The sequence below is a fragment of the Opisthorchis viverrini genome, assembly GCF_000715545.1.
Source record: "Opisthorchis viverrini unplaced genomic scaffold opera_v5_36, whole genome shotgun sequence".
NCBI lineage: Eukaryota > Metazoa > Platyhelminthes > Trematoda > Opisthorchiida > Opisthorchiidae > Opisthorchis > Opisthorchis viverrini.
In genome coordinates, this window is record NW_008751692.1 from 1,231,336 (window position 1) to 1,256,255 (window position 24,920).

At 42.0% G+C, this 24,920-nt stretch overlaps 2 protein-coding genes across 2 annotated transcripts in view; one reads left to right on the forward strand and one right to left on the reverse strand.

The window, feature by feature from the left end:
- T265_02794 (hypothetical protein) overlaps nucleotides 1–21,449 on the forward strand; it is a gene marked incomplete at both ends in the record, with an annotated part of 37,375 nt that extends 15,926 nt beyond the window's left edge. The window contains 6 exons of the mRNA XM_009167119.1: nucleotides 10,251–10,398; nucleotides 13,009–13,067; nucleotides 13,109–13,305; nucleotides 14,424–14,534; nucleotides 15,362–15,473; nucleotides 21,087–21,449. Of these exons, the coding sequence (XP_009165383.1) occupies nucleotides 10,251–10,398; nucleotides 13,009–13,067; nucleotides 13,109–13,305; nucleotides 14,424–14,534; nucleotides 15,362–15,473; nucleotides 21,087–21,265 (806 nt within the window). The remainder of the gene's footprint in view (nucleotides 1–10,250; nucleotides 10,399–13,008; nucleotides 13,068–13,108; nucleotides 13,306–14,423; nucleotides 14,535–15,361; nucleotides 15,474–21,086) is intronic.
- On the reverse strand, nucleotides 1,901–24,404 carry T265_02795 (hypothetical protein; the record flags this gene model as incomplete). Its single annotated transcript, XM_009167120.1, has 3 exons — nucleotides 1,901–2,019; nucleotides 16,076–16,255; nucleotides 24,350–24,404. The coding sequence occupies 3 exons, from the start codon at nucleotides 24,402–24,404 to the stop codon at nucleotides 1,901–1,903; spliced, it is 354 nt and encodes a 117-aa protein (XP_009165384.1).
- Between the last annotated feature and the right edge of the window lie 516 nt (nucleotides 24,405–24,920).

Genomic DNA, 24,920 nt, shown 5'->3' on the forward strand with positions numbered 1-24,920 from the left:
ACCCAGTCTGCTGAGGACTTGAATAACTACGTCAAAAGAGTTCACAGAAAATTTAACCCTGGACTTGGATCATCGCTACATTCTTAGAAAGATGCAGCAGATATGTTCTCCACAAGTTTCACTTGTTGTCCGCCTGAGTGTCCCCATGGCTGCTAATTGTATTGGTAACTAATACGCGAATGTTTCGTAAGACTACACCGCCTTTTTGTCTTGCAACGCACTTCATAGTTTAATGGCCATGCGGTTGTTCGATACTGACATATCGATGGAAACTCAGGGATCGCTACGGTTAGGTTACACGCTCCTGCCGAAGTATGTACAGTCAACTGTCTACTTAGAGAACTGTAGTTCAAAACAGGGGACTGAATTTATGGGGACCGAAAAGTTCTGGCTTGCTAAGTTACGGTATGCAACTAGCCTGTTGATCCACTACAGTTTGTCTTTTCAAAACAGCATCCGTATCTATATGAAAAGTTACGGTATGCAACTAGTCTGTTGATCCACTACAGTCTGTTTTTTCAAAACAGCATCCGTATCTATATGAACGTGAAGTGAGGAAGGATTAGAGTTTGCTTCATTTGATTGATTGATTCGTCGATCAGCAGTGGTGGAAGTCCTGAGCTCAGCTGGACAAACTCAGAGGACTATGCAGAGCCAAGTGTAACCACCTGAAGTCAGAACGGACCCGATTGGGTCAGGCTGACTAGAGAACTTGTAGAAGCCTGCTCCAATCCATCAATTACATCAAACAAAGTAACAAGGCTCAACTGTACTGATGATGGGAAACGCTCCTGCAACTGTGGAGTTGCCCGTGCGGTATCCCTTTCAATTGGCTGGCACCGCTCGCAGGTCACGACATGGTTCTCTTCGTTGCTCCTCACCCCTGGTCAGCTGGCTCTCTGCCGAAGCAAGTCGCACGTTTTGGAGAACACTGTGTGTTCCACCCCGTGGCATTTGATGGTCAGCTATCTGCTCAAGTCACGGGATATCATGGGCATTACGACGTTCGAATCGTCGTACTTCAGTTTTAATACGCCAGCTTCATTCACTCTCAGTCCTCCGATGCATTTCCAGAATACCCCCAGTTCTTTGTCTACCTTCGTATCCTCAATGCTTCTAATGTTGAACAAAGTGGCTATAGTTTCTGTCGCTGTAGGTGCACCAGCCACAAGAAGTCAGCTTCGACGGTGAAGTTATCGACAACGGTTAGGACCCTCGGAGATTCATCTCAAACCTCTGGTATTAAAAATCAGTCAGCCAGGTGGTTTTTCACTCCTCGCAAGATGCCGGATCGAGAAGTTCCACTCTTGTAGTCGAATTGCCAAGTTCCGGGGCATTCCGAGATAATATCTGGTGGTTATGATCTGGTCAAGGTTTTTGTGGTTAGTCGCAGCTTTTGTCACCACTTCTCCAAGCCCCATTCGGTTGCTTGAGATTCCTTCTCAATGTCGGATACTTTTGCCAAACAAGCTTGCGGCCTCAAGTATTTCACCTGTGCATTCGAACTTCCTAAGCTGTACAGTCAAGCAGCTATCGGACTGTGACCTTCGTCGTAGTATCCTGCTCATTCATCTTAAGGACTGCTTTGAATTTTATACCTGAGAGCCACAGATCTTGGCTAGTTTCTCCAGCTTACTACACCACTAAAAATAGTTCCCTTTTTAAAACTGGGGTATCCAGAGTAAGAAAATATGAATTTCCTATGTTTTGACTACAAACCCCGAAAAAAATTCTGCAAAGACAAAACCTTACTTGAGGACCATTCATTTGTCCCGAATAATCGATGGGTCTGTAGATCCTCCGAAAGGAGAATCCCCACAGCTCCCCAGGAATGACCGCATTTACCAGGTTCAAAGAATAGTCTTCATTAAAGTGAGATATCATATGGATACATGCATGTTCATATACGCAGTGGTCCAATCAATGTACCCTTCCGGAAGGCAACTTTCTCTAGAAGGACTAGTTTCTTCCGGTCATCGCGGATTTTTCCATTGGATGCCTGGTTGACGTGGCAAACACCTAAATGGTACAGGAAAAGAATTGGAATGTAAGCTCTACTGTTCTCCAACAGAGGTCCCGTCTTTTTTTGACTCATGGAAATGTGGTCTCTGTTTTAGTGTGGTGATTGGCCACTGAGTGAGGATGTTCAAAAGAGCAGTTTTCCTCTACTGACTACCTGCCTTACTTCTTATTGATACTGTTCACTGAACCCATTCTATCCATGCAATTGTTTCCGTGACTTATGCGTACCGCTGCAACGCATGAGAATGAGCCACATAGTAGTCACTATAGCTTCTCTGGATTTTCAGTTCAACGCTCCGAACAATGCTTGCTTAAAGCCCAGTCGTGAAACGCAAGTACCTAGTACATATGAGGGACAGTACGTTCCAAAGCCTCAGAAGTGAAATGAAAATCTTGTAGATCAGTCGGGAAAGCGTTGATTAAAATTGCTCAACTAATACCAGGAGGCCTAGTGATTACCAGTATAAGGGTTGTCGAAAATTCATGTAGCTGCAGTGATTCTTACACGCGGTTTCCCAGAGGCATATTTTGATCATACTGGTTTTACATGGTGCCTTCCCGAACCTCATGACACCACGCAGACGTAACATCTGGTAAAATTTAGTCTAGGCGAAGAACGTTCCCAGGTTTTGAGTTTAGTACAAATACTAGTCGATCGTATGAATAATTCGCGTGTAAAAGACACCAAACCATCGACAGTCCAAACCATTTTTATCTTGCCTGGGCTCCTAGCACGCGTTTCATTGACGCACCTGTCCATCCGATTGGAGCACATCCTTTTATCGCCGAAGGAATTTCGACTATAAAGGGTTTCTCCAGATCTCCGAAATTGGCTTATCAGGAGATTTGCCGTGAGCAATTTAGTTCACATTGTAAATCTGAGGTCGAATAATCAAATGGCTCAAAAGCAGATGAAAGAGTGGGTAACAAGTCACGACTCCAATTGACTGCATTCTGCGAAAAATTTCACCATCCTATATGTATTGCCAATCGTGTAGAACCACATTTCAGACGAAGTAAAACAACCGGAGAATAACATAGAATAATAATAATAATAATCGAATAACACAGAACAATAGTTATAACAGAGAATAGTTAAACAGAGACACAAGACACTCAATGTAGAGTGAATTATGCGAATTAGGATCCACCACAGAAATAGGAGTCTGGTCGATCCCCCTAAAACAAAGATTCCCTCAAAAAGAACCACTATGGCTATACCCACAGGAGGATATATATCTATATATGGTCTTTCTATGCAAAAGCCATTAACGGGGAATTGTCGAAGCAATTTTCGATGGATTTGACCCACTTCGGAGCCAACCAGCGTGTTCGATCTAAAGAGCCAATATTAACTTCAAGTAGACCAAAAGGTTGACGGAAAGTCGGGGACTGCGCCTACCTGATGGACCCCAAGAAGGGTGAGACCGGTCGTGGGCTGTCGAAGAGTTTTCAATAACCTTGTGAGTAGTTTCCTTTATGAAAACCTACTTAAGTTACAGAACAACCTGGTCAAAGCATTGTGGCTAGTAGCTTGGCTCACAAGTGCCCATCATAAGAACCCAGCAAATCAACACCACTACGAAAGAAACCGCTGATTCTTCTTTATACGGACTGCTTCCATCTGAATGCATACCTCAACAGAGTGTTTGAATCAAAGTGGAAACTTAACTTGAAGCTGAAACTTTGTAATTCCAAGTACTGATGTCACCGATGACTTTTGTGCTTGCACGCTTCAGAATTTGGAACAATAACGGTTATGAGGTAGCATTAAGATATTGTTACTTTGTCACACTGATACAAGGCTTTTCTGGCATGCATTCATATATATATATATATATATATATATATATATATCCATAAGCACAGGTGCGAACAAATTAAGATATAAATCTTGTCCAAATGGGATGGTTCACGAATTCTTACTCCGTCAAGTCTAATCATGGTGCATCTTGTTATTCTGCATTGGAACCCATTCATTTTAACTAAACATGGTGCTTTCAACCTATTTTGCTAACCTGACCTTTTTGATCACACAAACACGTATTTTGTGGAATTTTCACAAAATTTTAGCAAGCTTGTTTGAGCTCCGTATAAGGATTTTTACCACTGGTATCCCCAAACATCGCGTACACACAAATCGAAGGTTTTCTTCTATGTTTAAGCCAAAAGAACAGCTGAAGTCAACCCACTTAAGGAAGTCGTCTTTCCGCGTACACTTTCGATTCACCTAAATGGTGCACGAAGTACTCTTTATCGCTACCGCTTGGTGTAATTTTATATGGTACTCATGGTAGGTTGTGTCTGTCGCGAGATATGCTGGGGGCCGTGATAACAAAAGTGCTAGATGAAATGGACAAGCTATTTACAGCGACCAGAAACCGTTTCTTATCCAGGCTTCGAAAACATTCACCACGCTAGTTTTTTTATTAATATCGGGTGAACATTGCAGTATTTATTTATCCATGACTTTGAGATTGTTAAAAAAAGACGCAGCTGCTGATAGAAGAATGTCAAACTGAAAACGTTTAAGTGTAAAGTCTGCTTTGACCTACGTTTGGCATCAAAAGAATACCAATTTTAAAAGCTATAAATACCATCAAAGCCATCATCATCATCATCATCATCATCAATAAAACTCCACTAAAGATGGATTTTTGTAATCTCTGCTGGGGCGTTCATTACAGGGGAGGAACTACCACATGTTAATCCTACAAGAAATACTGCCCTTTAGGATTCCTCTCTCTCTGCCAGTCTGCAGTATGATCTCCTGCTGGGCATGACATATAGACCCTCCTCTCTTAAAGGAGGAAAGGACGTATACAAGACCATGTCAGCCGGCACACTATCCAAAACACGGCTAACGACTCTTAAAAACCAGGAGTCCGGTGGTTTTCAAGGGACCTGCCATACGCAGTGGTATTGGAAGTTAAAACTGTCTCACTTACTGCACACTCAGGTTGGGTTAACCACCCGTTTTATTGTGGGTAATGTCCTGAGATCAAAAACCAGGGGTGAGATAGATGGAGATACTCCCCTATTTCCGGGCCTTATGGTCGAAATGTTCCAATGTGTCGCAAGTGAAGTGTTATAGGGCAGGGAAGAGGACGCGTTTTCCACAAATTAAACCCTGATAATTGCGGACGGTTCTGAATAAAAATGGGGTGACTGGTCTTAAAGGCTAACTGGTTTTACTGAAAAAGAACTCGGACATTGCATTCAATGGTAAAATGCTGTTAGATTCAATGAGGCTGCAGGAAGATGGTCCTGGTTATCTTTCTGATGGAGGCCGACGCGACCACGCTGTAGAATTCGCTTACCACATGAGTCAAACAATGATGGATTCACCAAGCTGATTCAACTCGAGGATAGTGATCATCCGATTCCGTTTTTGGAGGGCAATCCTCGCTGAATGTGTCAGTCTGAAAGGCACAAATTAAAAAATTCTACGAATAGCCGTCAAACCTTATCAGATCTGCACCTTCAAGTGACCCCTTCTTCCTGTTGGGTGCTTTCGATTCTCCAAATGACCCAAGGACCCGGGAAATTGGTAGGGGGTAATGGGTCCCTTTAAAATCAATGTATGCACCATTAAAAATTTCCAAGCAAACCGTACCTGATTGTGCACAGTAGTTAAGTACATCAGGAAGTGAACGCGCACGCCATACTCACAAAGGATCTCAGTAAAATATCAGTAACAAAATTGATGTTTCCAGACAAAATCACAACCCAGCTGGGTTCCAGGTGAGTCTCTCAAAAAAACAAATTTGTTTGCAAATGAGTGTATTTCGCTAATTTCTTACAGTTTGGTTTCAAGTAGAACATAAGGTTGACGGAAACTAGGGGACTGCGCACCGATTCGATGAGCCCCAAGAAGGGCGAAACCGGTCGTGGGCTGTCGAAGAATTTTCAGCAACCTTATAAAGGGTGCATTACAAATAAACATCACATCACGCCTGTAACTTCACAGCCTAACACGAGATTTATTTATATCCTATTGTGCACACTCAACAGTTAAATGATTCGCATTTCGCCATTCCTTTTGTAGCTCGGGTGACTGAGCATAGCACAACTGAGCAAGCATTAAAAACCTTGCATTCTTTTGATGCACATACTGTCTCAAAGATTCTTGTCTTAACTTTACTTATCCTCTGGTAAAGATTGTTTTAATTTACCTGGAAAATATCTTGTCGTCTTGTGTAGCTGTGATTCTGGGTACACTATAGTCCATTAGCCGGAATCCGATCGATATATGTTGTGCAGACGCTTTTGTAGCTAACGTGATGTCTTGGTAGGGTACTTATTGAAAAGGCGTTGATTTTATTTATCATTATATCCTCCCATGTCGAAACAATCTGTTCCTTCGGGTCGTCCCGTGTAGACTGTAAAAGCCACGTTTGAAAACGTGCTTGAAACAAGCTTCTTTTCCTAGCTAATTTTACAAACTCTCCATCATCTACAGTGCAATTAGGAATACCCGTTTAGAATCGAACAGCCACTCCTTACATCTTCTTCGTCTGCTAGCATTGCAAAACCCTGCATGACAGTGGTTGTCACTCCCAAGAACTCAGGCACTTTGGATATAGCACGGCGACTCATCTGACGGTCAAGTTCCGCTACATAACCCCCCGTACGGCAAACAGTAATTTATTCCAAGCACGGGTACATAGATTAGAACAAGGATGAACGTTTTTGTGCGCGCTGCCTAGTAAGTACTTGCGGTTAACATTACTGGAGAGAGCGCCATTCATTTTTAACAGGGAACATAGAAATGCTCACAGATATGCGTTACTAGGCAAGCTGAATTCAAGCACCTCTGGTTCCAGACTTTCACTAGAGTCGCATACAATTGCTCAATTTTTGTAGTATGTCTCATTATTGTAATCAGGTTATCCCAATGCAGTTGCACTCACCATTAAAATGGTCACACGTGGAACCTGAATTGATCATAAGTCCGAGAACAATTGAAGTATGCCGCATCTTCCAGGAAGATGTGAATATGTAACTCCTCTTCTGAAGTCACGGTGCTCCACAGAGAAAAGGCTAAAACTATATTATGGTTGGCTTAGATTGCCCTAATAGTTACGAAGTAATACGTCACCCAGACATGTGAACAGTTCCAATTTGCCTGCTTTAGCAAATGCTGAAGATGCATGGTACTATAGTGTGTATAAGCTTATTTCAGTTATGATCAGCCTAACTTGTCCCGAAATTCTACCAACGTTTACAGGACTCACCGTTGCTACGCCTCAAAACACTCGGTTTTCCAAGTTCTGTCGATTCAGCATGGTTTGATGAACTTGAGTATGAATTATATACAGCTCGACAGATTGGTCCCTGCTTGGAAGCTGACAGGTACTGTACAGCTGCTTTTGAAAATCGTCGATAGAGTGGATTTAATGAATCTCTTGGACAAGTCGAACTCGTAGCAACCCATATATGGGTTTAAACATTCTAACATTCAGCTGATCAACAGAGTGCAGTCACTCAGCTTACAATTGAGCAACTCATATCAGATAGTTTTGAAACGTGACCAAGCAATAAAACCAAGACAGTCTCAGAGTGCGCTTCACGCCCTGCTGAGAACACGTGTAAAGGGCCGCACGGAAATTCAATCTCTGTGGCCACTAAGTGCTTAGACCTGGAACAATAAGTTAAGTTCAGTTAGGCGACTTGTGTCGATCAAATAACCAAAGATCAGCGATTTGACCCTGAATTCGATTAGCGTTAGGTAAGATTCAGTTGACGTGATGCGAGGTTTCTTAGCGCGTGCTCCTTTACTTTCATTTCAAACCTCCTACCAGTTCTGCCAATATACTCACTACCGCAACTGCAGATGAACTAATAAATCCAACAAATTGTGGATACAACGGAATTTGGCATTCTGAGTGTTACTGTTGGTGGCATAGCTCGCGTATGGGATTTCCTGCACCACTACATTTTACGTCTGGTGCGAGGATGCGTCTGGTGTTGGTTTAAACATGCTGAAAGTATGACCACCGGCATTAGAAGTATCAATGAACGTGTTCTCTCTGGGTACTATGAATGGCAGTATCGATTTATCAGTTGGAGTTAGGTGCCTTTAGGTGAATCGGTCAGGGTAATTATTGCAGTTCGCTTCCTTTTGCGAGTGAAGTTGAGGTGTAAATTCCTCTAACTCTGTGAAATAAAACTAGTAAAAGAGGGAATTTTCACCGTAACGGATACAATCTGGTCAACGTAGGCTCCCGATATGCAGCGCGAGACAGTAAAGTCAGTATTTCGGAAGATCAAAACGTCCGGGAAAAGAAGTTGGTTGTTCTGCTCAAATTCACAGTTGAACGAAATGTTCTGATGGAAGTCGTGAAATGGAGAACACATATTAGGCTTCTTCCTCACTGTTTGTGATGCGTAGAACAGCAGCTGAATATCTTTTATATGAAAATATTTGTTCTATACCGACGTTTTCCAACTGCTCAAATTTTGTCGTAGAAATGTCAGCTAGGACTGGTCCCAAAGAGCTCTCGATGGCGACACCATTAACTTACTTATGGCTTTCTCTGGGAGTAGTACGAAGTTCTTGGTTCATAGTAAAATGAGGCCTTTATGCACGGTAATGGGGAGCTTCTGGGTGAGATTCCAGATAATCGCCTAATAAGCCCACGGTTTCAACAAGGGTGGCGTTGGTGAATAGTAGTTGCACATCAAACAACACACGGTTCTCGGAGAAACGTCAAAGTGTTCTATGTGCGGTAAAAATTCATACGTGCATTGTAAACAGTGGGTCTAACAATAGATGTTTCATAGATATTTCACACACACAAACACAAGTGTACCGGGACTGTAACATGATTTTTGTACTCATTATTGACTTTTATCTCATAGTAACTCTGTGAGAGGCATGTGTTTGTCTTCACAAACACAACCGGGACTGTAACATGATTTTTGTACTCATTATTGACTTTTATCTCATAGTAACTCTGTGAGAGGCATGTGTTTGTCTTCAAAACTTGATTAGTCTGTATACAAACACAAAAGTCCTACACCTTGCATGGGCCTTTTATCTGCATTATCATTGCTTGACGAGGAGGATCACACCACGAGAGCTGTTGACTTGGATGATTAGAATCAATCTATTCCCTCGGGGTGTAATTTTACCCCAACGCTCATCAGCCCCTCATTTCCGAATGGTAGAATGCTCGATTGCTGAACTGCGACCTCATTGGTTCGAATCACTCTAAATATATCGGATATGTGCATTTCTGGCGTTTTCTAACAAGAACGAAAGGATTGTTCGAAGTTGCTCTGCTTTCCATCACAGTTGGGCTTTACTTGCAAGATAAATACAAAACTGAAATTCCAGTTTCTTATCACTGTTTACAAAAGATATTGGTTCTGCCGGAGATATCATTCCAAGACCAGAATTATTTTGCAATTTCTGCGTCAAATACCCCTTGTAAATTTTTCAAGTATAGTACATAATGGGTAAGAGACCGCTCCTTGCCAGCAACTGTACTCTGGAAACTACAGTATTCAGATGAGACTGAAACAAACTGGGATTGTTAATGTGCTGAGTATAGTCTAATAATAAACACCTTCTAACCCTCAGGAGTGACCGCTGTTCTAATCATAAAATCTACAACCAAAGGACGACAGACAACACAATCCGCAGTTCTTTGTGAAATGACTTATATCTTCATAAAAATTGATACCAGTCATTGAATTTTTGAAAGGGTATGATGTAAAAAATTAGGTGTGGGCACAGGGTAATTGGATATATCCTCTGTTCGATTCAAGGCAGGAAACTGACCGTATTACACGAAACCGCCAACGGAATGATATTCATCGCAGTGGAGTTTCACTGTGATTCCATCTCGCAACAAAGTGTGCTGTAGCAAAAACCTCCTTTGATAAGTGATAACTTTGCTTACTAGTGAATGTGTTGACTTCATAGAGTCATCAGTAGGCCAGTTGCACTGCGTGAAGATTTTACTGAGTACATGGTAAGCTGTGAGAATGAGTCGATCGCGCACCGATGGTCATGCCTATTTGTGTATATGTGGAGAATAGTAGGGACTGCTTTAAGTTGGCTCGCCCACAACTGCACAAGCTGCCTGTACACACACCTATAACCGCCTAAACTGTTTAAACTTTTGAGATTTGATTGACGAACAAACCCCACAACTGGTGACAGAGTACACACGAAATTTCCTTTTCTGCTTTGTTCCAGTGGACACGTTCCTGCTGAGCTTCCTGCGCTATGCTCACTATNTCATGCATTGCCCAACGGCGGATCGATAATTTCTGCACTCTACGGTACTCCGACAAGCATATCTCCCCCTGGTACGAGTACCCTAAACTGGATGATCCACGACTTGAGAAGTATTTGAATGCAGGGTGAGTTGGTTAACGCCCAAGGCATGGCTTTTCTACGCTTAGTAAACAGACCAGCTTGTAAAGTATGCTTATGCCATGTTTTCCGTGTTCAAAGAGAAAACAAGTCATCTGAAATATCCATAAGCACGTCTAAAGTGAATCCGTCATGAATATCATATGCTGCGTGAATAAAGTAGATACGAACGGCAAACATATGGTCCAACTCAGTCACACTAACGTATCAGTCTTTATCTAGACTGGTCGTGTGGGATCGGATATATCATCTCCCGTTATAAGTTTCAGACTTTCATCGGACGGACCGGCAAGTCCGCCGGCAAGTCTGTGTTGCTGCCTAGTGCCCTTCTTCAGGTTCATTCATACATCACTTTAGCCATTTACCAGCGGTCGGATGATTGTCTGAACGAGTTACCAGCTGGTGCAAACTGAGTTTCACACTGGAATGAAATAGTTCATTGATGTGGTTTGGAAAGAAAGGCCTAAACTTTCCAACCGATGGTTCACATGTCCCATCCATGTGTGGCCAACTGATAAACTTCAATAAAGACAACAGCATTCGTTTGAATGGGCTTGGAGGGATCCGATCATACGAGACCAGGTGGAATCTAGGTCCATGGCTTCGTAACTGTCAAGTTATCGGTTAGGTTCGGTGACTATTTAGCCTACTCGGTGCCAGTCGGACAGTTGTCAAAATTACTCAGGAGCAAGTCTAGTCAACTTTCACTTCCGGCGGGTATGATAAGCTTTGACTAATTATTCCTCTGTCTTCCTATCACTTTTGTTGCTACGCCTCGGGCAAAAACATCTCAAATGCCTAATAAAGTCGGTCGAAATTTTTAAACGCTCCATTTATTGAGGTTTTCCTAAGATGGCTCTCCATTTACCTGGAAAATCTTGTCGAGTAAAATGAGTCTTTCTCCATCTCTTAAGAGGTTTGATGACCAAACAGTGGTGACACCCTTCAACCAATATAATTGCTATCTCATGCTCACAGCGGGATGGTCATTCTCTTTGGTAGTTGGTTGTCTCTAGGTTGAGATTTTACTCCTCTACACCAACTGACTGAATAGATAATTCATTCATTTACTGCCTGACTGGTTCATTCATTCAGTCACCTATTCATTCGTTCAGTGATATAATCACTCACTTGTCCCTTCATTCGTTCACGTGTTAGTTTGTCCATTTATTTAATCACCGCTGATTGGTCCAACTGCTTATTTATCTCACTAATCAGTTGCTTAAGCCTGTTCACAGGAATACGAATAGTATTCAAAGTGGATATTGCCGCATGCCTATAGTTCTGTGTACGATAGTATGTGACACAAAAAAAGATGCGGACACTGCTCGTCTTATTAACACCAGTTCATCATTGCCATTGAACTTAGTTGCATTAGCTGTTTAATCTTTTAATTCACACGAATCTTCGAGCTGTAAATCGGGGATAGAAATCTAGATAGCGGAAGCCCCAAGTAGCGCGTGGAGGAAAAGTAGAGCAGCTGATTCGTCAAACCCCTAATCTAGAACCGGATGTTGTCATGGTGAAATTCAACGCCGTCATAAACAGCCAAAGTTATTGTTGATCCCGTGGAAAACTAGTTTCTATTTCTTGCGAGGTGTGTTTGATATAGCATTACACATGACTTAAACACCATCGTTTTTGCTCTCATATCCTCCAAGTTATGGAGCTGTTACTCAGCGTAATGACTGCATTGTTTGTGAAAACTTTTGTGCCTCTGAGCCTTATTTGGTATTCCGGGATATTTGGAACCATTCGTACTTTCTACTGGTAGCTCGCAATGATGGCCGGAACTAGCGTTCTACTCACATAAACTTGAAATTTGTGTATTTACGTTTCATACGAAAACCTGCACTCTAAAAATACGCACTACTGAGTATTTTCTGGCCCTGGCAATTCCATGAGGAAACGACTCTAAACGGCTCATTACCAAGATTAGAGGATTTGTGCAAAAATGGTATGTAGGTAGACACAGTCTCAGCTGCCTTGATGTCAACAGGGTACACATCCTGTCAACGAATCGGATCGATATTCTTTCTCCGCTAGTGAAATTTGTCAAATTTTCAGCTGCGTTGCCTTAGGACGAATACGACTGTATAAGTTTGATCCAGCCAGTTGCGCCGAAACACAAAAAATGTTTGATTAAGTTCAGAATGCCGTGTATTTCGCATTTGCCTCTCATTGAACTACTGCTACAGATTTGGTAGTGTTATCTTCCGTATGAGACGGATTTGGTATGGACCAGCAATTGCACTGTGGACCTGGTTCCAGATCCATAAGCTACCCGGTCTTTCAAATTTCTTGCCAAAATTATGATCCAGTGTTCCAGCGGACATCTGCCTTGCACCAGGCGCTTCAACGTCAGAATTAATGCTCTATAATGGCGCTTATCCTCTACGAACTTGATCCACTTCTGTGACCGGCTCCTTCGCCTATCACTGAATAGTTTCATTCATTTTTTGTCCTCGATACTGGTTAACTTGCGTAGTGCACTCTTCAACTGCCAACGTAATGGTGGACGGTTCCTACCTATATCTCTAGGTACGTGTTTCATTTGAAACATTTAAAATGCCTACATGCCGTCTTTCTTGGTGCAGGATTTTCGTTCCACTAGGATTCATGGATAACGGAATGTATGTAATCTTGATTCGGTTAGGTAAGTCTGATTGATAACATCCACTCCGAGTTGCCATTTAGCCAGCTGGTCACCGGCTGAACTGGATCAGGTTGCCATGCGCGCGATGAACAATATGAATTTTGAGAGACTTCTGTTCGATCAACGTTGTCAAATAGGAGGATTCACTCTTTTTATCGACATGGCTCACACTACCATGGAACAAGCAACACAGTGGGGGGATTTCAAGCACGCCAAAAGTGCTTTCAAACTGATGCAGGTAAGTTCTAACCGAGTGATGCTGTTTCGTTTGCATATAGGTTCCAAGGAGGCTCCTTTTGCATAACACAGGCTAGGACGCTTTGCCACACGTTTGAGGATTTAGCATAAAACCCATCTTTCCGCATACTCACGATCACTAAGCCATTTGTGTTCTAATGTGTTGCGCAATTTTTCTTATTTGCTTTTAAACCTCATAAATAGATTGAGTTTATTGCTAAGTGTCTCATCACCCCTCATTTACCATACCGACTGGGTCCTATATCCGTACTCACAGAGAAAACTGGTTAAACTGATTGGGTGTAATTACTTTAGCTAAGTGAGAAGGCAACTTACAAGCATTTTTGGTCAAATGCGATTTCTGTTTATTTCGCCTCCTTATCGGGATCATTCCAAGAACCGGTCTTTCTAGCCTCACTCGCCATGATAACTCTCCCAGATTATCACCTTACTAATTAGGAGTGACTGCGGTAGGGTTTGACTTGCACACCAAATGTTGTAACTGGCCAAGTATGGGAATTTGATTCCAGTATTTTGAACCTTTGCTAGATAAAACTTGCTGGAACACGTTGCCGACTTGCATTTCCAGCCACATTCTTTGACCTGTCCGATTCTCAATAAAAGAAACTTTCTACTAATCGCCTTAAGAACCTAAAGTATTGGGCCATTGTATGTAAACAAACAGATGCTTCAAGGTTTGGTGCAGAGTAATAGTTTTTCCAGAATTAGCGGATCTCTTGTTGTCCGTATCTACTACCTTCACACAAGACAAAGTCTCTCACGTTAGACTGTTTCAAAAACACGACGGCCTACTTAGAGTTTAGACCTCAGCTTGTTTCTTATTTTCACACAACGACCGTTATCTACACTCACATAATTAATTTGTGACGAACAGGGGCGGATAACTGAAACTTGCAGCGGAAAGTGAAAGATGAACACTTTTGTTGAGCTACACCAACTAGAAAAGTAATTGATCAAGCGCATAATTTGGGTCAAATGCCGGTGACATTCTCCAGTCAAAATACATTTGGGACCGTGTTGAAGTAAAAGCGTATGAGGACGTACGATAATGTTTTACTCGGTTATTCACTTGATCCACTGTAATTTCACCCTCTTCAGGAATCCTCTCCCGGCCGGGTGAAAAACCTGATTTTCTACAAAGAGACCAAGCTGTTTGATTTTGCTTTCAAACTCGCTGAAGTATGGCTGAGCGAAAAAATGAGAAACAGGGTAAGACCAGATTTCCAAAACCAACATCTGTTCTCATTTTTGATAGTTTACGTGTCTTAATTCTGTTTGCCTAAACCAGGGTTATTCGCGCAGAAAGCGTTTGAGTCTTTTCCAGTTGAAAGTTTGTCCTAATCATTTTTCGTGTGAGGAAAACAGTATACTCACTCACCCATAAATTTCAGACGCGGATGCGCATACATTTAATTCCACAGAGTAACGTAGCACAAATTTTTAATTTCTGCCAACCTTTTTAGTTGAATTTAATTTCCACTTTTTCATTTTCATCTTTAGTAACTTGATTTTTCATTAATTTTTTTGGCACTCACAACCACCCCTGGAAAAATCGATGGAGAATTAATGCAGCCAAAGATGAATATTACTATCACAGTTCGTCAATAACTATGCAGCATCAAGCTAATTTCACATAAAGTTCCGGGAAAGGTGAAAGAACTAACTTTTCCCCTGAGACTGAAAATCAATAGGCGGCTAGCTGTGCCTGAAATTAACGAAATAAGGATGTAGCACTTAATGATACTACTACTCCCGGTGGAGTTTGAGGCTGAGAAAAAGGAAAGTTGTGTAAATCTTCAGATAAGCAGCGTCTAGCAGGGAGAAACTGATGAACAATACAGACTCAGTCGTCTACGAGCATAGTGAATACGTATAGTGTACACAACTTTCTGTAAAACTCAACGTTTCAAACAACCTGTGAATCCATTTTGAGTTTGCTGTAACAGAAAAGACTAAGTCGATCTGGTTAAATATTGATTTGCCATAAAAATTTCTGTTTTTTGCAGTTGCTTCAAAATAGCCTTTCTTTCTCTTAGGTAACCCGAGTGAAAGATGATATCAACAAAGCATTCAAGAAGATTCCAGGATTGAAAGATGTGCTTCCGATGGAATATCATGGAAAAAATGGGACTCTAGAAGAAGCTTTAGGTGAGTTCCCTTGTATAAGTGAAGTGGGCACCATCTCTTATTAGCGCGTTTACCCATAGTGATATTTGCGTAATGCCAACTTCACCTCGTTCATTGGTCTGTCTAAAATTATTTTCCGTTGAAAAGTTTGTCTGATAACAACTTCTTCAATGAACAGTTAACTGATGCCAAGTAATCCTTATTTTTTGTGTAACCCGGTAATCATAGTAATCAAACACTAGTAAATCCTAATAAAAGCGAGTTTCTTCACAGACTCCGGTCTAATTCCAGAACTTCGGTTGGATATCTAGTTGCGTGCGACGTGCCTACAGGCAAACCCCAAAAGACCAGCCAGGATTAACGTTAATCTTCAAATATTGTGACCAGTTATTCTTGCTTACGCATTTTTAAATTGCAAAAGTCCTCTACTGTAGAGTAGCGTTCTGTGCTGCTGGTGAATTTTAGAACATAATTGATTGTTTTGCACAGAATCTCGATAGATCTTGAGGTCAGCATTGCATTCTGCGAATTTTTTCTGGGTCCATGTTACTGTTATATAATATATGCTCCAATTCGAACGGAGAAAACAAATTTGACCAACACGTCAGATACTGCGGACAAACTTATGAGCACTTCGTCAACTGGCAGTCCAGAGAGGTGATGAAGACGGTGTCCAACTGGAACAGCCCGTTGCATTTTGAGCCATCGAGGATGGATTAATGGATTTCGAAGGCTGTACAAGCTAAAGAGCGCACTTTTACGACGCCAGGCAGCACTAGTTGACGTGGGAGTCGGAGTATGCTCTGAAACATTCAAGGTACAAATAGAATAGAACATGTATGTGTCAACTCGAGATAGACCTAGTGTGCCCTGAATGACAACGCCCCCAAGGACTTCCTAGGTATCCCAAGCTCTTGGAGTAAAGGTTCAGAAAACCAATAAGGGAAGACGCTGCTGGATTTCCAATGAAGCCTACTTTATCAGCGAAATGCACTCATTTGCAAACTAATTTGGTTTTTCGAGGGGCTCGCCTGGAACGCAACTGAATCTGTCGGTTTTAATGTTTCCATTTGGGTCTATCGAAAAGCCAAATTAGTTTACAAATGAGTGCATTTCGCTGATTTCGTGCAATTTAATTCAAGTAGAACATAAGGTTAACGGAAACTCGGGGGCTGCACCTACTTGATGAGCCCCAAGAAGGGCAAAACCGGTCGTGGGCTGTCGAGCTGTTTTCAGCATTACAAAAAACCTACTTCGTCTTTTAGTTGGTGTGTAGTTTCACTTCGGTGTGTGCCCGAAAATTTGCTTAATGCAGGTAGTTATTTTTGTCGCATTTAAGGGGTAACAAGAGACGATTTACCGAAAGACCATTTAAAATTTCGTTGTGGCGTTCAAACACCGCGTATTATCACTTTTTGTGAGGGATGCACCTAGTCTCTGCAGAAATGGAGTCGACGTTTTGTCGAATGCACCTTATGTTTGTATTATTTTTTAAAAAAGAAAATTTGAAAGCGTTTGGGCGGTCATATGGAAAAATATTTGATAAATCTGATGTGCATCGTTGTGGTCTTGTGGTACAGCGTAAGAAATCAAAGCCTGACTTGAACACAATGCATTTAGATTTAAAGATAGAACGAACACACTCCACAAGAAGTCTGCCACCAAAGGTATCACCTTCAGTGACAAATTCTCCTCGACACAGTGCCTTACAATTCTGACTCCCATCTCCAACGAAGTGGACTTCTGTCCTGAAATGGAGGGGAAACAGATTCTGTATTAGTGTATGGTTCAAAGAGAAAATCCTCGTGGACACGTCTGAGACCATTGAACAAGGTTTACTATTTGAACGTCACGTAAAGTGGTTCTTGTCGTAAACATTATCGACACAGACAGAGGGCACCTCCCGACTGAACTTTTCTTTGACTGGCTGACCATCTACAACAAGATGAGTACGCAGATCTGCACATTGTAAGCCGTCCCGAATGCAGTGTGGATGCAGCTACAAATTCACTAAACGATGATTCACGCCTTACTTAAATTTATTTGACTTAACTAAGCCAACATCAAATAATAAAATCAAGTTCCTAATTTTTCTCATCGTTTTTGTTAGTTATTGTACATTTTTGCGCTTTGTGGTCCACATTCACGTTCAGATCGACAGGGTGAGACGCGCTTATTCATATCGGACCTGATAAGGGAAGCCAGCAAAGTTGCACCTGCATTTCTAAGTCCTAAGTTTGTAATAGTATTACTTATCCAGAGCGATAACTCGAGAATAAGCGACGGATTCTATCACGCAGCCACAAAGGTGTGGAAATAAAAGTTAACAGTCAATACGGAAGCTCACTTTGAGGTTCCCATTAGTTATCCATCTAACAGGGAGACAACGAGGTCTCAGGAAATTTAAGTTTCCTGAAAAACCAAGAGTGTTGGTGCAAAAAACAAGAGTCTGGATGCACAGATCCCTTCCATTTTTTTAATTTTCCATGTTCTTGACTACTGATAGAACACCATGCAAATATTATTTGTCGGCCAACAAGCTCGGCAATCCAGTTGTACACATTTTGTAACCATTCAAGAAGGTCTTATCAGTACACAGTCGGATCAGTGTTCCTCTTCTCGTGCCCGTGTGTAAGTAGTTTGGTTGGTAGCAGACAATACATTACTCTCGAAATAGCCAAAGAAACCATCCACAGATACCGAAATTATGAAACCTTTCAGGCATATCTTTCACCTGTTCAGTGTGCCTTGAATGACTGTAGTGAACACTGGCTTTGAGCTTCATGTGAACCTCCTATACATAGTCCAGATAAATCATTCATTACAGAAAAGTTTATAGGTAAAAAAACTAGAAAATTCTCCAACGAAGGCGATGCTGAAAGCTGACAATAAAAGTATGTCGGAAAACACGCAAAATGTACACGTTCGCAAGTAATCATCTAACTGTACATGTGATTTCTGTTGTGTATCATATCAATTTGTTAATATTAACCAACAGGACCAATCAAGAAAGCGAGCTCAGTTGCTATCATCCTTTTTATCACGAAATGCAGAGTTATGGACACGTGACAATAAGGAAGAATTCCGAGGTGAAAATATCTTTTGCATGAATAAAACTCTAGTCACAATCAACACTCAACGCAACCATACAAACTATACCAAGGACAGGTGTAAATATTCTAGCTAGCACTAATTTTTCCAACTTCGAATGAGACATCTTCTCAAACATGAGAGGAACTGCTTCTCACTTCTATATTCGGTGGAATTTCATTCATGTTCAATAGGGCACCTGATATACATTCTGCTACACTCTTACAGATTGGGCTTTCAGCACGAAATCCACGACAGGATTTAGGCAATGATTACTCTGCTGAGGAATTTTCGGGTGTTTCTTTGAAATGTCTGTTGATACATCAATGAAAACAACGGTGGATGGTAGATTATTCATTGCAAAAATTTTTCTTACTCATGAACCAAGATAAAGCCGGGGTGAGCTGCAAACTACCCTGGAAAAATGTAGTTCCCCACCAAGATGATTGAGGTTACTGAATTTGCAGAAACGTGACCACGCCACACTGATTTCGCCCCTGGCAAAACTCGATAGGCTTGATCTAGGTGATCCAACCTGCGATTGGAGCTTACTACCACTGTAGATGTTCATACTACTGAAGGAGCATGCGAGTAGTGTCTTGTTTGGTGCTCCCTTGATGAAAGGTGAAGTTTACCACGGAAATTATGGAGCACCTTTGAATTGTTCGTTCACTATTGATTATTTATCGAAGAATGTCGAGGAAAGTCAAAGACGAAGCTTGAGAGAGGTATGGTAAACAATCGGTGGATTTAATGCTGGGCAACGTTTCGCTTTTGACAAAAAAAGTTTCGTCAGGCTAAGTGAGTAAGTAAGTAGGTTGATTGGGTTTTAAGGCAGTCAGGGAACCAACCCGTGAGATTTCTTATGACTAACCGACTTGATCAGTGTCGGGTGTTCAGTCTGATGTTTGTTGGCTAGTGGGGATGACTAACATTTACGATAGATTGGTTAAGGGGGAAGGATTTGTCTTCATGATGAACCCAGATTTTTCGTCCTTGTTTTTTCAGTCTAGGACACCTGAATGGAAAATTTCTCTTGATGTCACTCGCAGATTTTGTTCACCTGTGTTCGTCAAGGGGTGCCGGGGCAATTGGTTTGGGGATGGGGGTGGGGTGGTTGATTGTATCTACCTTTACTTGGATTTTGTACTTTTAAACCCAGACTATTTCGCTGATAACTGCACACCACCTCGTGTCATCTCGGCTGATTAGCAAAATGGTCTAGGTCTAAAAGTACAAAATCCAAGTAAAGTTAGATCCAATTAACCACCCCACGCCATCCCCAAACTGATTGTCCCGGCACCCAGTGGCACTCAGGCCACTATCCTGTGTGCTTTGTACACGCTCGTCTTGTGAATTACTCTGCAATTTTTTTAGGAAACACTACTTGTGAGAACCATAAGCATCTCTCCCCAAACGGAATTCGGGTTAAGTAGGAAGAAGTAAACTTCAAGTGTTTTTTAATTAATATGGTACACCTAAATCCCAAAGAGTTCAAAGTTTCCGTAACTTCCCTTCCCGTTTTCCTAACGTTTGGCATTCGCAAAGTGGATATTTCATTCTGGCGGTCTGATGTCCCTATTCTAGTTAGCTGATGAACGGCTAGTCTCAGTTAATCTGTTGGCATCCTTGTATTAAGCTCAACAACAGGTGAACAGAAATAAGTATAAGTCTGCGATAGTTTCACTGTTTAGCGGCGTCCGAACGGTGTAAAATGCGTGGTAAACATAAATGGCTTGGGGAAAACCGACAGAACCCGGGAAATTATCAAGTGAAAACAACAGTTCTGAGCAACAGTTTTGGTCTACTTGAACAGTAAATTTGAACACCATGGTTACCAGTGGAAGCAGGGGGCGCTCGCTGCGGAGTTACTCATTAGAAAATACCAACTGACCAGTTACAGACTATTGAACAGGAAAGCAAAACTTTCATATGCATCTTAATTACAGAAACTGAATATCCATCTTTTCTTGAACGTGTCTTCCTAAACTTTCCTGAATAATCATTGAGTCTTGCTCACGTCCAAGCAAATTCTACAAAGCAACTCCACAAATCCGTAATAGATCTCCCTTTTCAAGCGAAGTTACAAGAAGAAAACATACTACTCGCATGCCTCTCCCATCAGCAGTATCACAGGTGCACCAGTATTGATACCATCTTGATTGGTTTAGCCTATTACAATGAACCGTGCAAAAACGGACACATTTTGCACTGAACAAACACCTCTGGATGATTTTTCTCAGGCACCGATGTTTGATTTGATGCGAAAAATGTAGCACTTTTGGCGGAGGTAGTGCATCAGTTTGTCTGACACCGTAAAAGACACGGACTTTGCAAGGGACCATCTTCCGTCTAGTCCGTTCTTTCAATAATCCCACGAAGAAGAGCATTCTAAAACGCACATAATCGCAATGAAGCTTTCAGTCACACATTTTTCGCTGTCAATCTTTGGTTAAAACCAACACAAACCAGAAAGTTTTATTCTCACCAAGCAGAAAAATTCAGTGGCTACGATAATTACGCACTTTTATTTCTTTTTTTCAGCCCGCTGCAATCGGGAACTCAGGGAGTTCTACGCAAATGGAAATGTTTTGCAAGAAATTGCTGTAGATGAATCTAAGAGACCATCGTCGGCCCGAAATTACATACGAGAATACAAAGAACTGGATCAGTCTATGATGGGCACATCAGGCACATTCATCAAACTCGATCCCCGTGACTAGTGCATTTTTTCTAGTTAAATTGTTCTCATTTGTTCTTACGTAATGAACAACGCAGTATAGACTGAATGTGAATATACACCACTTTTTGGAAACCTCACAATATCAGTCATGTTCATGATGAAAATGATGGTCTTCAAATAGCGTCTCAATTGCGGGTCTTCCTTTTTTCAATCGCATGTCTTTCACAACGACCGGTGAATGTAGAATAAAACACCTCGCCGTAGTTAACGTTTGCCTGTTCATGGGGTTAAATTTGAAATTATTGTCTCACTTCAAAACTCAACTATGGAGAAAATTACCTCTGTGTTGGCACCAAAGTTTTTTGAAGTGCAGCAAATGCACTCGAGGGACTAGCAGTGGTCAAGTATTTCACTGTTACATTTTTCCTGAGACCCTAACTTTGTTTTTTGACTGACTACACAGAGTTTTACTGATACAACTTGCGGCCTTGAGCCAAACGTGGTTCGTCAAGCCCACAGAGACGTGCTTCCACTTCGGCGTCTTGCTTCGTGCGGAAGTAATACGCATTTGTGTTCTACCCAAGACTATTCACAACTTTGGGTTCACACAATTATAGATTATAATGATGTTATATTTCCACCTTTCTGAAAAATACTCATATTCGACAGCTGTGATCGTCAGCAGTTGCGCGTCGCTCAACGAAACCCCCTCAAGTACAGGAGATAATCGGATTTGGAAAACCTAAACTCCAGTTTGATGCTTCACACTGGGCATTCCTCAACACCACTCACTTCTGTCTGTTGTTAAATCGACAAGCTTTTTCAGTCTAAGTATGACCGTTCCCAAAACTGATGGTGTGATTGGGGATTATGAATCCAGAAAGGTGTGTTCATTCAGATTTAAAGAAAACGGATAAATGAATGGAACATTCTTCCGCAAGGTGAGGAATATTTTGTGCGTCGTTCAGTGGCAAAATACACGAAAGTTCGCTTCATCCATTGGGTGTTATTCTTTTAAGGCGATCGTGTTGGACCTCATGGTGAATGTTTACAATGAGGGTGCAAAGAGTTGAACTATCTGAAACCCAATAACATCAGAGGCTACGTAAATCCGTAAAAGCTCACCTGGGTTAGAAATTCCTACTAACACTCGCAAAGAAGAGCAAACCACTGTGAGCACGTTCAGCATTCGTGTCACATCACTTCACTTGCAGAAATCAACAGGATAGACCACTGTCGCTTTCGTCCTCCTGAAAGCTCATCAAGTGGCTGCGGTAGAAGATTTTCCTGTCAGTCTCATGTTCTTTTTCGACACCAGATCATTTACCAATCAAGTTAGTTTTAACAGGCAACAAGACTGAACTTTCTCTCTGTGTCATAATATCTCAGTTGAAGTGCCAACTGAAAGATGAGGTGGCCTTATGCCACCCGTTTTTTTAAAACCATTATAAACGAGAGATTCGGTTGAATTTTTGGTTGATTCTAACTTGGTTTGGAAATGACTAATTTATCACGGTGTGTATTTATCTCGTTTGCTTGAAGTGACACCGTGCACTCAACATCATCAGTTGTGCAGTGTAGTCCGGGTCAGGGACGGGTTAGATCGCGAATCTACCTACCGAAAGGTCCGTGGCCCGAACATGACCTATGCATCTCGACTTCTCCTGTCTAGGCTTGGGCGATCATGCAGTATCTTAGCCCTCGTGCTTACTTCGGGTAGCATGGCTGCTAGGCACCGAAAAGGTGGTAGATCTAAACATCTATCTTTATTCTTATCATATGAGTCATATTCTGGAATACAGCCGGATCACTGTTCGGGTCTCTGCAAGCCCCTACTGAACGAATCAGCTTTACCTTTAAGCTGCCACGCCACAAGATCTCATATTATGCTTCTAGTTGAACGGCCACTTATCTGCTCAAAAAGAGTGCATTTGCAATTGGGAGAAATGTTCAAAAGGTGTTATTATAAACAAAAGATCCTTTAAAAACAACAGCTTAAGATTGCGTCTACAGATTGCTTTAGCAAAAGCTGTTAACAAGTCTTCCATTACCACACAGATGCCGGATACTTAGATGTGTGTTGTGTAATGGCATGATAGATGAGCATACAATGTAGAAGACAGCTTGCCAACAGTGTGCTCCCGTTCCCAACCCCAAGTGACAGCCATTCCTCATATTTATTCCCCTTGACCAGATAAACTGAAACCTTCTTGTTTTACTGAACTATTTTTGTAACTCTTACGGACTTTGGTCGGACATTGTGAATTTGCGTTTGCTCGCCGTCGATATCTGTTTGGTTGTGACGATATCTATTTTGAGGCGTAGTGATCTGCGCCTTATCCTTAGGCTGGTAATTGTTTCGCCTTATTTTTGTAACCCTACGGTATCTGCAGAGGAGAATCCGTTGAGGTTTGTTGAGTACGTATATTATTATATTTGCAATAGTACCGTGATTCCAGAATTCGGATTTCTTGGTCGTTTTCCTGGATTGGCACGCGTGACTCAAACTCAGAAAGCAGATAGCCGTCGCAGTATTCATCGGTCTCAGTACTCAGCGGTTCCAGTACCCAACGATCTACGGACGCAGTACTGAACGATCAACGGACTCGGAGAAATGGGGAAAGCCCCGTCAATTGATCTCTATCTACCGGAGGAATCGAGGCAATTCGGCCGTTCTGGCAATCCTTTAGCTATTGGTTCATCTCCTGGCTCTTACTCATCTAAGCATAAAGATTAAAGTTAGCTGCGTTATTGTGAGCGCAGATTCCCCGTCAATCTCTATCTACCGGAGGAATCGAGGCAATTCGGCCGTTCTGGCAATCCTTTAGCTATTGGTTCATCTCCTGGCTCTTACTCACTCAAGCATAAAGATTAAAGTTAGCTGCGTTATTGTGAGCGCAGATTAAGGCAAAAGAAATGGAGAAAGAATTGCAGCTTATGCGGGCGCGTAATGAGGTGCGTCTAGCGGAGTTAGAGCTGTATTCGGACGATGATTCCGTCGTTGACGTGCAGGCTGACCTGCAGGGTAAGGTAAAGGATTACCTAGCCGGGATTTTAAGTAGCACACCCATCCCATATGTGCAAGCGGTTAAACCGACTTCTTGCGTGGTTAAGGCAGACCTACCTAGAGTGGACTTAGAGGCTTTCGATGGCAACCCAAGCCAAGGTTGGAGATTCATTCAACAGTTCAAATACTACATAGAGGATAGAGTGCAAGATAGTGGACAGAGGATGCTATATTTGATCCATTACTGCAGAGGTCCTGCGAAGGAAGCCGTGGCTGAATGCGTAATGTTGCCTCCAGAGATTGCTTACGGTAGAGCGAGGGAAATACTTAAGGATCTCTTTGGGAGAGAACATATGGTGGCCAGAGCCATACTGGATGATCTGTTCAAGAAAGTGAAACCGCTGCATGACGATGCAGATTCATTGTCTCGTTTGTCGATAAATCTTCAAAACTGTCAGGTTGCTCTGAGTCAGATGAATCATACTAGTGACATGGATTCGGTCTCGACCATAGAGCGCGTTCTTCGCACGTTATCGAAGGATGCTCGTCGGAACTGGGCAAGGTTGGCTGACTCTATGGACAACCTTGGAAAACAGATAGGTTCCTCTGACCTGTGCAACTTCGCTTCCCAAGAGGCCGCATTGCTCGCAGCCGCTATGGTATGCTTACCATAGGCTCAGAACACCAT